Here is a 13,560-nt window from a genome sequence, read left to right as displayed (position 1 = left end):
CTTATACCTCATACGATCCACTGAAAAGGACATATCAATTCTACAGTATTCTTAACAAAAATACCTATCTATATCATCAGAGTAAGGAGAAAGAAACAAGTATGAAATGGGAGAAGCAAGGAAGAACTCTGTGAAGTTGGATTAGAAATTGGAGGTATCAATGTGGACTCAATTTCCAAAACACATTTATATATAAATATAAGTGTTTCCTTGCTCTGTCAGCTAAAAAGCCTAGGTTCAGTGATATCCCAGAAGCAATGAGCATACCTAGTTCTCAGATCCAAGTTTCTAAATACTATTCACCCTAAAAGGAACCAGGCGCCTTGGAGAAACGGCTGATTCCAGGGCTCAGGAAGGGAATGTACAAATTTAGTCTGGAATGTCTTGTTTTACTAGAAAGTAAGGAAGCGCTCAAAAAATGTTGGGGCACATCAAAAAGACACAGGAACCAGATTTGATGGAGTTCTCCCAAGCCAAATCTCAGAATTTTAACATCAATATAAATAAATACAGGAACAGATTATAATCCACTGATAGAAACCTATGAGTCTATACTTAAAATACAGTCACATGGATGGTATATGACAGACAGACAAATGAAAAGACACGAGACGACGATTCCTTACCGTAAAACAGTGATAACACTGATATACGTGGAGCATGTAGCAAAACTAAAAATGACTATTTTGCAGCCATCATAATAAACATTGGTTTAGACAATTATCAAGTGTTGCTAAATTGGGGGAGGGAGACAGGGGATGTTTGAAAAGGAACAAAAAGCTTATATAATCTTAAGGTATCGCCCCACAGATTGCTATTATTAGTTACAAGGGGGTAAAATAAACGGTGAAGACACAGAACAATACTTTGACCAGGTGAACACCACTGAGTGAACATTTAACATCAACAATCAGTTCTTTAGATGCGATACCCTAACAAGGACACATCACTTTTGTAGTATTTTGGCTGGGCATATATTACCTCAAGCTAATCATTAGAAAACGCCAAACAACTCAAATTAGAAAACATTCTATAAAACCCATACACACAGATTGCTGACTATTTTTGTTATGGAGAATTGATCTTCAAGATAAACATCTGAAGGTAGAGATCATATCCCCTATCTTTTTACATCTACCATCTATCACATTACCTGATAATTAGAAAGGGCTTAATAAACATTAGTGGAATAAATACTTCCTGCCTAGATTGTAAGATGCTAAGTTTTAGTGTCTTTATTCATCCAGCCCCAAACACAGTGAAGACACAAAGTATAGTGGTTAGAAGAATAATGAATCTTTGAACTAGGTAAACAGAATTGTTCATAAGTTACATAATATTCCACACTCTCATCTCAACCAAATTTTCTAAAGTAAACTTTTTTCAAAACTTTTGAATACTATATTACAAAACCAGAGAATTAGACATTTAAAGAATCACTTTAAATATTCAAATAATTACACAGTAACTTTGAAAAGATTTGTTTTTCTACAAAAGCAAAACCTCAAAAATAAGTTGAAGTAATAAGATTTATGGATACACTGCGGTTAGAATTCAACTTTATTGTTACAACCAATTTTTATTTACAGAATATAAATCTCTTCAAAAGATACATTCCTCATTTAATCAATGGTAAAAGGCCTTATTAAACAGAAATAAAGCCTAAACATCACTTACATTTAAACAGAAATACAAGCAGTTTCAGTAAAAGTTTATGAACATATAGCAAAAATGTATTTTTACTTAAGCAGTTACACGAATGAGGCTGTTTTTAATTTTCTTCACTGGCAACCCCATTTTATCCACAGAACAAATTTTACTTAAATTAACAGTAGTAAAAATGTAAAAATTAAATTTTAAACATGAAAATATGCAACAAAAGACAGGAAGTATCTTCATTACCAAACAGATTGACGAGTTCTCAGACACTCAGATATTTTCTGAGGCATATCAAAACACCTACATCAAAAGTTGCATTCATTTGAGAGGTATCAATACATTTTCAGTGCTGAGACTATCTGTAGCACTTACAGTATATACAAAGCAGCATTGAACTACTATGGTTCACATTTGATAAACACAAATTTAAGCTTTATGCCACAATTTCCCAATTCAACATACAGCCAATGCAATGACAATTACTCATTTTGGTTTTCTTCTTCTGAAACTGATAAGGAAATTATTACTTAAGAACATGTAATATTGCCAGGTCTTCTTCCTTATAATAACAGTATATTTTAAAATTCAAATACTTCATATCATGGAAACTTCACCCAGCTGTACAAAGGCTCCTAAATACAGTACAGTTAAAAAGTTTCCTCTTTTCAGATTCCACGAATTTACAGTTACTTTAGTATGGATAAATAACAGGAAAGTTCTTCAGATTACTGGACAATAAAAATTTCAGTGTGTCACTACATAATTTAAGTAGCAGCACACCTCAACCAAGGCAAGGAAATACTCTCATCTCCTCCACTGCTCTTGTGGGGTCTTTTCCAGGTCACAGGAGCTAGTTTACACAGATACCATCAGGTCTCAACCTATCTCTGAAAGTTCCTTTATTAAGAGCTTTGCAATTTAACTCTGCGAACAATTCAAATCAGCCAGCTTTTTCCTACCCTTCACTAACTAGTTCAAATACAATATGTAATGTTTTCAATTTTTATAAACATAAGTGTTTTGTTAAAATGATTAATGATATTTATGCCATTAATGGGTAAGACGTAAACAAAAATATGCCTACATGTAGGGATCAAGAGTATTTTACAGAGCAACTTTTTCATAACTAGAAAAGGGATAGGATTCATAATGAACACAGATTTTATTTAACCTATTTGATAGTACCAGTAGCATAGTAAGCGCATTAAGTGTGGGAAAGAAGAGAAAGAAGATTTCAGGACAGAAACCTACTACAAAGTTGAATTTTGTATGCCTCAAACACGAGAGTATTTTCTATAAGCACTATCATTATTTTTTCCATTCAAATAGTTGAAATCTTCTGCCCATTTCAAATTATAATCTAAAAATGAAAATTTTAGTGTAAAAACTGTGTTTAGAAAAATCTAATTCATTATTTAATATATCTTCTTAATTTCAGTTTTCAAGTATTCAAGTAATGCAAACCCAAGCCTTTTCTTTTATAGCAATTCATTTACAGACTAAGCTTCAAAGATGGGGGAGAAAATTCATTTAAAATAATTGTGACACTTTTGTGTCCAAAGACATCAAATCCAAGACATAATACTGTAATCACACAAGTGGTATGTACTAGGGGGAAAAAAAGCAGTTAAACATAACCAATGTCTTTCTTTAAAAAGAGAAACAAAAACAAAACAGACTGCCTTAAATGTAACTAAGTTTCCAGTCAAAGGACAATCTAAAATCTAATGAACTACAGAAAAAAAATCAGAACGAATCAATTTTGAAATAAAGATAAAGCTGCTTTACCACATACTCACAATTCATTTTCCTCTGTGCATAATAATTACTAGAGCGTTTGCCTTTTGTGTAAAGTAGTGCAAGCTGCTGCCAATAACTCTCCTCCTAGCATAGAGCACTGTTGACTTTGTCTATCAATTGAATAACTGAGAAATATTAAAAGCTTAAGTCTCTATCACTTTGGAATGCAGTATAAAATGCTTATTAAAAGCAATTTAAAGCAGAAAATCAAACTGATAGTATTCTCATTTATATTATGAAAGAATTAAAAAATGGTACAGAAGGCTTTGTGCAGTATAAAAAAGAAATCTATATAATTTTAAAAGTGGAAGTTTTTAACTTTAATTGAGAGTGCTTGTGGGGATTTTTTTCCTTTAAATCTGGAAGCTTTCATAACTTATTTATGAAGTTAAAATAAATATTTTTAGTTCAGAAAAAATGGAAATAGCAGTCATTAAAAGATTACTTCTGTCTTTTCTGTCTTTTAAAATCCCATAATGAATAACTTTATAGTCAGAGACACCAACTGAGACATGCTTAAGTTGAATTAAGGACTATTAATTATCATATCTCTTTATACAGGATTTAGATTCACATTGAGATATATAAAAGTTCAAGGGTTTTTTTGGTAGAAAAAGGTTACCTTAAAAATAGGAAAGGATAATACTTGAGTTTGCAATCATTAAATTATATTTTTAATTTGCTTTAGCTTAGAATCATGACTCAAAGAATGGAGCTCTAACAGTGTATTAATTTACTGTTTGCAGGAATCTAACCTCACAAAAACTAATGGCCAACTAAATAATGAAGAAAAGTCCTATTAGGCACTGAGAGGCTAAATAAATAAGTACTGACATTACCAAAAACTGATAAACCCTATTTCCAGTTCCTCTTGTTACCCCACTGTGCAGCCAAAACTGTTGGCTATTTCCAGTCTAAAACCAAAGAGCTGGATCATTTCCTCACAAAAAATTTCTACAAAAGGGAAGAAAAGGCAAAACAATACACAATCTCATATGCAAGATACAATTCACACTAATTTACAAACTTCTATTTACACTGTTTTATATACATTCCAGGCAGACCTAGTTGATGAAGTTTTGTGCTCATATTGATCTCAAATGATCATGTGAACAGTATGATTTACTACCACATCTCTTTGATTTCCAGAAAGTGGTGGCAGCATGGAGTCAGGAGGGGAAAAAAAAAATCAAATATTACTTGGTCAGGTAAGATCATACACGTAAGGAACAAAGAGAAAAGAAGTGTGGAATTTTTCTTGTTAAAAGCACCCAGGCCATTATGGTCTACTGACTAACAATGAGTATACATGAATGCCACTTCTCTAACAACCATTTTCAGACTTACACAATGAGCTTACTACCAGTTGAGTCATTAGGTAAGGCATTCAAGTTCCTTAACTTAACATAAAAAGGCAACAGACATCTCAGCAAGCCACAGGACAAATTTTAGAGGGATGGTTTTCCTTTACAATCCCTTAAATGGTCAATAAAAAAAGCGAGTAATTTTGAACCCTATTATTAGCCTGCAGCATAATCCCAAAGTCCTGTACAGGAAGTGGGAGCATCACAACATCCAAAATCTAGCCTGAATGGAGGAAATATCCTAAATATCTTCTTTTGTTCCCAAGACCCACTACATACTTCTAGGGATAAAGTGAGAGCTTTTATTTCCCTTTACAGTCACTTCTATATGAATCTCTTGAAATGCTAACAACAGTGTCACAGCTAGCAGCTATGAACAGTCTACCAGCTATGGCTCAGTGAATCTCTATTCAAAATAGTTTGAAGAATATGGAATAAGGTAGAAAAATGATCTTCTCTGCCCTAATAGTTCTCCAAGATATATACTGTTGCACTTTAAGAAGTCAGAAAGCAAAAAGGTCAAGAGTATTACATATTCCTCATCATTCTAAGAAAACATTCCAACCATAGATGAAAATTCCACCAAAAACAATTTCTCAGGTTCACTCTAACATTATATAAAAAGCTATTAATTAATTGGTTCTGTTCATTTAGTCAATTAGCTAAAATTCTATTGATCTTACAGTAATATGATTTATAAAAGCAGAAGTGAACATCTGTAACACTGGGGAGGTAGAAAACAAATCTTGGTCTAACACTGTTATAGATACAAACAGATTTTAAGATTCTATTTATGCAACTAGAATTTACCATTTAAAATGGCCTTTAAGTGTTTCTACTTATTTTATTAGCTTTAAACATCTTGAGATAATCCAAGTATTTTAAAGCACTTATCTGAGAATATAAGTCATTTGGAATAATACATCAGACTCCCCAGAAGATTTCTCAGAGGACAAATTTGTAGTTGCATATTCTGAATATGCAGATCCATTAAGCCAACTTTGTACATGGGCACTTATGTGACCAAAGTGCAAAGCTTGTCAGACTAATTTTCTAAGTAAAGTTAACCATGATTGCTCAACTCCACACAGCAGTCTTCAAAACTTGAAGCCTACTTATCCATCACAAAGATCTAACTTCCTTCCATATAACTGTCATCCCCACACTAAAAAAAAAATACAAAACACACTTAAAATCAAGAGAAATCAAAACAAACAGAAGCCCTCCTACCATGAGTATTTCTGCTTAATTCACATTGTTATATCTGATTTTAAGTGCACAAGATCAATGTTCTAAATGTTCCTTATTTAATTCTTTAACCACCTCAACTTATTTCTCTGAAACTACATGTATCAAGTAATCATTTGCTATCATTTTAAAGACATGAAGCCAACCTAAAACAGGAAACCAAAATGTAAGGAATGAATCTAGAGAGGTAAGAAAGAATTAATCTAAATGACATTTTCTTGTTTCCAAGTATGATAAACATTCTTTGTTTCAAAAATTAGCAACTGTTCTACTGGTTACTATTTAATAACAAACAAAAACAAAGAACATGTCAATAAGCAAAACAAAATTTTTGGTTAGAAACAATCTGAGATAGTTAAATTTTAAAAACAAACTAGTAACTTAAATGACCATACTTAGTATATATGAAAACGTTATTTAATGCAGATTTTGCTAACATAAAAATCATCATATATCTATTCCAGGATTATATGGTAAATATTAATATTTATACTGCCAGACTACACAGGGAAAGAGGAATTTTACTTCTAAAATATATTCCCAAAAAAGAAACACTTGTCAATATTCAATGCAAAAAGATGTACCATTAGCATAGATAGTGAAAGTATTTCACCCTCCTAAACAGATATTTTTCTATGAACATCCTAAGTTATCTATATCAATGTCTGGCATTTCAAGAGTAAATGTTTCATTTTACTTGCAAGACATCAAGATAAAACGGTTACACTGAACATCTAGAATGTTTACTAAAATTAATCTTATTAACGTAAGACTTAAAAAAATTTTCTCTGGAACATTTTCATTGCTTACACTCAACGAACAGATGAAAGATGAAAGCAGTCACAGAATCATGTTAAATTTATAATAAATAATTCACATACAACATAGATTAAATTATCAAAGAAAGAATTAAACTGACATCTTTATACCTTTTTGTAGATTTAACAAATTTCTAATCCAACACATATTGATAGCAGTAGGTGTATTTCTTGACATCATTCAGTCTATTTAAAAAATAGATTGGTTGTTTAGAGGCATAATTTGTAAAGCAAGATAACCAAATTAAATAACAGAATTTTATCAAATATTGGCTTTTCAGAATTTCTTAAGAAAAGATTCACAAGCATTGTTCAGCCACTTGAGAATAATTAAATGTCTTCTTTACTCAGGCACTTTTAACGCAGTAACCTCAGGCTTCATTTTAAAGTACTGGTTAAAACGAACGATTGCATACCTAGTGAGAAAAGAGTAACAACAGAATTAGTCAAAGCTGAAAAACTTAATCCTTCCTTTATTCCCACTCACACCTTCTAAGTTGATTTTTTTAAGTTTTAAGATTTTCAAAGGACATATTTTTAGTTTATTGCACCACCTACTGGAGACTTTTCCAGTACTGAGAGCATTTAACAAATTATACCAGATTTCCTCGCAGATGAATTATTAAATGTATGCAAACTTTATAAGATTTGACTGAATAACTGCAATGTCCCCTATGAGTTCTAAATGTTAATCAAACAAAAGTAGAGACAAACATAAATGCATACAGTAAAAGTAAACTTACCCAAGGAAATCAAAGTCAATAGTGGAGTATTTGGCTTGAATCAAAGCCCATAAGCCCCAAAAGAAATGAGAAGCCTAAAAAGGAGGGAAGAAAAATCAAGAATTAGATAATGCATTTCTTTGAAAACAAGTAACAAATTGTCAATTTTTTCCTTTCTCATCAACTCCATGCACAATACTTTCTCCATGCTTTTTTAATATAAAATATCTAAAATACAGGTAATACTGAAGTGTACAGTTATCTGGATGGCTAGAGATCACTTCTGTCCACACCAAAGAGGTTATAATAAATTATAATCACTTAAAATATAGAGCCCAATTCCTGTAACTTGTTCTGTGTAGGCAGAGTGCATTATCAGCACTGACCGATGCTGGTTAAGTGTTTTTAATGGTTTAAGTGCTAACAGGCTTTCCTCTAACTGTATTACCAAAGGACTTTGTTTCTTGACATAAAAATACAAACAAAAAGGAAAATATAAATCTCAAAAATATATATTTAAATGTAAAGAATGTTCTAGGGGTGACAAACATCTGAAAACAACTTTTATTGACATTTCTGCATAACCAACCATGACATAAAGTAACACAACTTTACTTATGTCAGACAAAGACAGGTCTTAGGATTCAGAGTAAAAAACAGATGACTGTGTGATTAGGAGCTGTAAAATAACTGTGCGTGTGCGCTTTACAATCTATTTTTGGTTAAACATGATGATATTTTAAATATAATTAACACTAGTAAGCCTTCATTTCCCAAGAAATATTCTACTCTAACTAGAAATACTTGAGGAAAAAAGTCTTAAAGACAAGGTTTTTGTTCCAGCTAAATTCACTACAGTAACAACAAAAAGTCTCTAAAAAAAATTACTCAACAGCTGTGATCTCGGTATTAAAAAAAAGAAAAAGTAATTTGGTAGGTAAAGCAGCACAGTATACAAAAAAGAATTTTTAATTTGAATTATGAGTTGTAGGTGTTCAAGTTCAGGCTCTGTCAATAACTCCCTTTGTAAACTTTAATAAGTCACTAATTTTTAGTGTCAGAATTATCACTTAAAAGATGAGAATATTAACCATTTTGTATTCCACACAGGATTAGTTTAAAGATTAATGGAAACTATATATGTAAAAAAACCTTTTACCCTCTAAAGATCTTTATTTAAAAAGTATGTTGCTGGAGCCGGCCCCATGGCCGAGCGGTTAAGTTCACACACTCTGCTTTGGCAGCCCAGGGTTTCCCTGGTTCGAATCCTGGGCACACACATGGCACCACTCATCAGGCCATGTTGAGGCGGCATCCCATATGCCACAACTAGAAGGACCCACAACTAAAAATATACAACTATGTACTGGGGGGCTTTGGGGAGAAAAAGGAAAAATAAAATCTTTAAAAAGTACGTTGCTGCAAAAATCTCTATTTAAAAAATACTATTGCACCTTGTTTTTATGTTCCTCAAAAAATATCACTAGCAGGATATAAAACTTTCATCAAATGCAGGTACAGAAAACAAACAATGTAGTAAAGAGTAAACAGCTCAAGTCACATGCACATGAAGCCTAATGGTTAAAAAAAAAAAGGCTGGGCTCTAGAGTCAAACTGCAAACATTACTGGCTGTGTGGCTTTGAGCAACTCAATTAACCCCTCTGTACATCTGTTTCCTCATCTGTAAAATGCAGGTATCTTACTATGATTTATAATAAGAAATAGATATTTGGTCTTCATGCACTGTTCCTGGCTTACAGCTCCCAAAATCCTTGGAATTTCCTAAGCATAAGAGCAACGGGAGAACCTTTTGTTAAAATATTGGTCTTTTGTTATGGGTTCTTGAAATAGTTGCAGAGCCATAAAAGTGAAAGGAGTGTCTTGTTATTCATAACAACCTGCATTTATGTTAATGAGGTGACTATTGGAAAGCACCTAAGGATGAGGGCTGGTTGCCAGGGGAACCAATCTAGTGATTAGAGGGTTGAACTTTCAGTCCCACCACTTGCTGACTTCCGGGGAGCGGGGAGTGGCTGGAGATCTAGTTCAAGCATCAATGGGCAACGATTTAATCAATCTTGCCTATGTAATGAGACCTCTGTAAAAAATCAAAAGGAGGGCATTTGGAGAGCTTTCAGGTTGGTGAACCAGAACACACTCACATGGTGGGAGGGTGACACACCCTAAACTCCATGCGAACAGAAGTTGCTGCACTCAGGACCCTTCAGGGCCCTTAGGAACCTATTATTATATGAAATTAGAATGATAAAGATTTTCAAAAATGGTCTTCTTTCTAAGGAAGTATCTCAGGTATTGTGAACCGAATTATGAGATGAGATGCGTTCCTTACTTTGAAAGTCTAAATCAGTGGTTCTCAAAGTGGTCCATGAACCCATGGGAGGTTCCTGAGGCCCAAAACTATTTCTATAATATTACTAGTATGTTTCTTGCCTTTTTGACTATTTTAAAATTTGCAGTGATGGTTCAAAAGCAATGGTGGGTGAAGCCACTGATACCTTAAGTCAAGGGAGAGCCCCAAACGGTATTAGTATAGTAGCCTTATTCTTCATCACGACACACTCACAATAAAAAGCCAGTCAGACTGAAGAATGTCCTTTATGAAGCCATTAAAACTTATTAATTTTATTAAATTTCTACCTTTGAGTACATGTTATTCTAATATTCTCTGGGATGACATAGAAAGTACACATAAAGTCATGCGCGCTTGGCGAGCTGAGGAGTAGAAAGAAAGATTTCTTGGACTCGAAAGGTCTGATAGTAATACTTTTTTATTCAGAGACTAGGATGGGGACAGGACCCATGGGCAGTGAAGAGTTTCAGCATGGGGACAGGACCCACGGGCAGTGAAGAGCTGCAACGAGTTGAGGGCAGGGCTAAATTTATTAAGGCATAGGTATGTGAGTTATTTCCTTACAAGACAGAGGAAAGATGAAAAAAACTTAAAATGTTATCAGTGTAGGTGGGATCTGGTTATTGGGTGGTCCTATAACTTTGCATAGGAATCAGGTCAGATCACCTCAGGACGTCCTATGCCTCCAGAGGATGATATAGATGGGAATGTAGGGCAGGATGCCTTGGGCTTCTCTCCCTGGGGCAGCCTTGACCCTCATCATAAAGCACGTCTGCTGCATACCCAAAGCACAAAGGCTGTCTCAAGGACACACAACTGAGTTCTGAGTGAACTTGCACATTTTTAACGGAACACCATTTTTACTTGAAAGAACAAGTGATAGCTCTAGAGTTCTTAGACTTGGGTATTTGGCAGACATTTCTCAAACATGAAAAAGAAACCTGTCATTTCAACAAAAATAACTGACAGAATTTGTTGCCAGTGATAGACCTTGACTATTCAACCTAAAATTAGAACTTTGGAAAATTTTTATTTGACTCTGTGAGCTTACCAGCTTCTCAACACAATACTTAAAATTTTTCTGATGACACTTCTGGTGATAGTATTGAATTTTTTTGATATATAATGAAATGTACAACATTTAGAATATCTATACAACTCAATGAATCAATATTTTCCAAATAACTAATGAATGATGTTAAAATTAAAAAATCACACCCTGGTACAAGAGCCAAAGTACAAGACAAACCAATAGACTTTAATGTAATAAAGTACAAAAAGTTAATTAATGTGGTCAGATTGCACACTGCAACTAGCCTTTAAGAAACTATCACTTGTTGAGTTTTGATGAAGTATCAAAAAATATCCACAACTATCTGAAAAGACAAAATACTCCTCGCTTTTCCAACAACATATGCGCGTGAAACAGGACTTTCTCCATATACTTCAACAAAAACAATATGTATTTCAACAGATGAAATGCAGAAGAAGATATGAGAATCCAGCTTTTATTAAGCCAGCCATTACAGAGATTTGCAAAAGTATAAAATAATGCCATTCTTCTCACTAAATTGTTTTTTGTTTTTGAAAACTACTATTTCTCATTAAAAAAATGCTGTTAATGTTAACATGAGTTTACTATTTTTTAAAATAGGTATTTAATAAGTATTTTGAATTTGTTTTAATTTCCAATATGGTAAATACTGATAACCTACATAAACAAAAGCTCGCAGAGGTCTTCAAAAAAATTTTTAAGTATAAAGGGGAGTCCTGAGACCAAAAAGTTTGAGAACCAGTAGTCTAAATCACATCGGCATATTTTAAGTGATATAAAAAATCATCTATGGATGGTATCTTAATCTCTTCCTATTCGGTTGGTTCTGTAGCGGAAAACACTGAAATCAGAAGACATTCTATACCTAAAAGTAATCATCAAACCAGCTCTTCCCACTGTTTCTAGCAGTGCTGGTAACTGTATTTCTCAATCAATTTTTATTCATATAGTAATATAAAATAACTAGACGATTCTATACTAGAGAAGCATTATACATACAACTTCAGAAAAATCTCATTTTGGTACGTATCACCTTTTACAGGGTGAAAAATAAACAATTTATATATAACATTAGACTCTTAAATGGTTGAAAAGGCAATGTAGGAAATAGCTCATTCATCATTTGCAGTCCCAAAATTGGCAAAGAGAGAATGCTTTAGTCCAAATAAAATAATATTCTGTGATTTACTTATACTATTTCTCTCAGATTTGTAAGATTAACAGAGAGACTTCTAAAGGGTATTTTAATTTCTAGGCTGCCCACCTCTGTTGCAAAGAAAAATTCAAAGCTAAATAACTAAGATGAATCCTCAAACTGTTTTCTGAAAAACCCCTATATAACCCCAATATTTACTTAGAAAGAATCTGAAGTCCATAAACAATGTGTCTAAAAATTCCTCAAAGCTTAAAAAACCCATATGTATACTCTATTTGGTTTTATAATGCAAATACCTACTTTTGTTTGCCATGTCCTCAACATTAATTATAGTAAACAATCAATAACAAGTGAAGTCTTTTAATATTTAGACATCTGAACATGCCCTGAGAAATTAACACTTACCAACAATTTATTTAAAAATATCTATACTCTAATCTTATTCAAACCTCTTTTTTCCTCCCTTGAAACATCACAGAGTGTGCAGAAAACAAGATGACTCTGCCAGAGCAGAAGTCAGAAGTGAGAAATAAGACAGAATGTGTAGATATTATCATTTGGATATCATTCTGCAGGTCACGGGGGAGCCATAAAGTAGGAAAGTGACACAATCAGATTCAAGAATTAGATTCTAGTTATTAGAAAGATCATTTTTAAATGTACAGGATGAATCACAGACAGAAAAAACCCAGAGGTAAAGAGACCAGCAAAGGCTAATGCAGGTGAGAGATTAAGGCCTTAATCAAAGGTTATACAATTAAAGGAGAAAGGGTTGAAACTAAAAGAACTTTAGAAAACAAGAATAATAGAAGTTGGAAATTAAAAAACAAGTAAGAATAGAGAAGAGGAACACATGAAAGAAAATTCCTTCTTTCCTGGTTTTCAGAATACAGCAACTGAATGCATGGTATTTTAATTAAATCAAGATAGTAGAATAAAGAATAAATAATGAGATAGAGGACCGGATGCTGGAAATAAAACTCAAGTTTGGATGTATTGTGGTCAAATACCAACAGGACCCCCGACAGAGAGAGTCGGTACTGATCTGGAGCTCAACAATGGGAGGAAACTCAACTTGGGATCATTAACAGAAAAGGGAATGAAAGCTATAGGACTACATCACCCAACTGAAGTATATAAAGTGAACGGATTGGGGGAGAGCCCATCATCAGAACACTAGGGAACACTAACATGTAAGAGGGTTAGGGGAAGAGGAGGAAAAAAGTAGCCAGAGAAGGAGACTAAGCAGGAAGGCACAAAAGAGGAGAACCAAGGATGACTGGTGTAACAAGTTAATGAAAGAGAAAATTCTAAGAACCAGTGGTAAATACTGTCAAATGCTACAGACAGATCAAGTAACATAAAGA

At 33.3% G+C, this 13,560-nt stretch overlaps 1 protein-coding gene across 1 annotated transcript in view; it reads right to left on the bottom strand.

Annotated features, from left to right (window-relative positions):
• Positions 1–1,529: 1,529 nt before the first annotated feature.
• The window catches only part of ETNK1 (ethanolamine kinase 1), a 73,346-nt gene continuing 61,315 nt past the window's right edge, over positions 1,530–13,560 (bottom strand). The window contains exons 7-8 of the mRNA XM_014832398.3: positions 7,633–7,706; positions 1,530–7,305 (exon numbers count right to left, since the gene is read on the bottom strand). Coding sequence (XP_014687884.1) covers positions 7,233–7,305; positions 7,633–7,706 — 147 coding nt within the window. The 3' untranslated portion in view covers positions 1,530–7,232. The remainder of the gene's footprint in view (positions 7,306–7,632; positions 7,707–13,560) is intronic.

This window comes from Equus asinus, chromosome 22 (assembly GCF_041296235.1).
Source record: "Equus asinus isolate D_3611 breed Donkey chromosome 22, EquAss-T2T_v2, whole genome shotgun sequence".
Taxonomy (NCBI): Eukaryota; Metazoa; Chordata; class Mammalia; order Perissodactyla; family Equidae; genus Equus; species Equus asinus.
The sequence above is the reverse complement of the archived record's forward strand: the minus strand, read 5'-3'. Positions and strand labels throughout refer to the sequence as shown.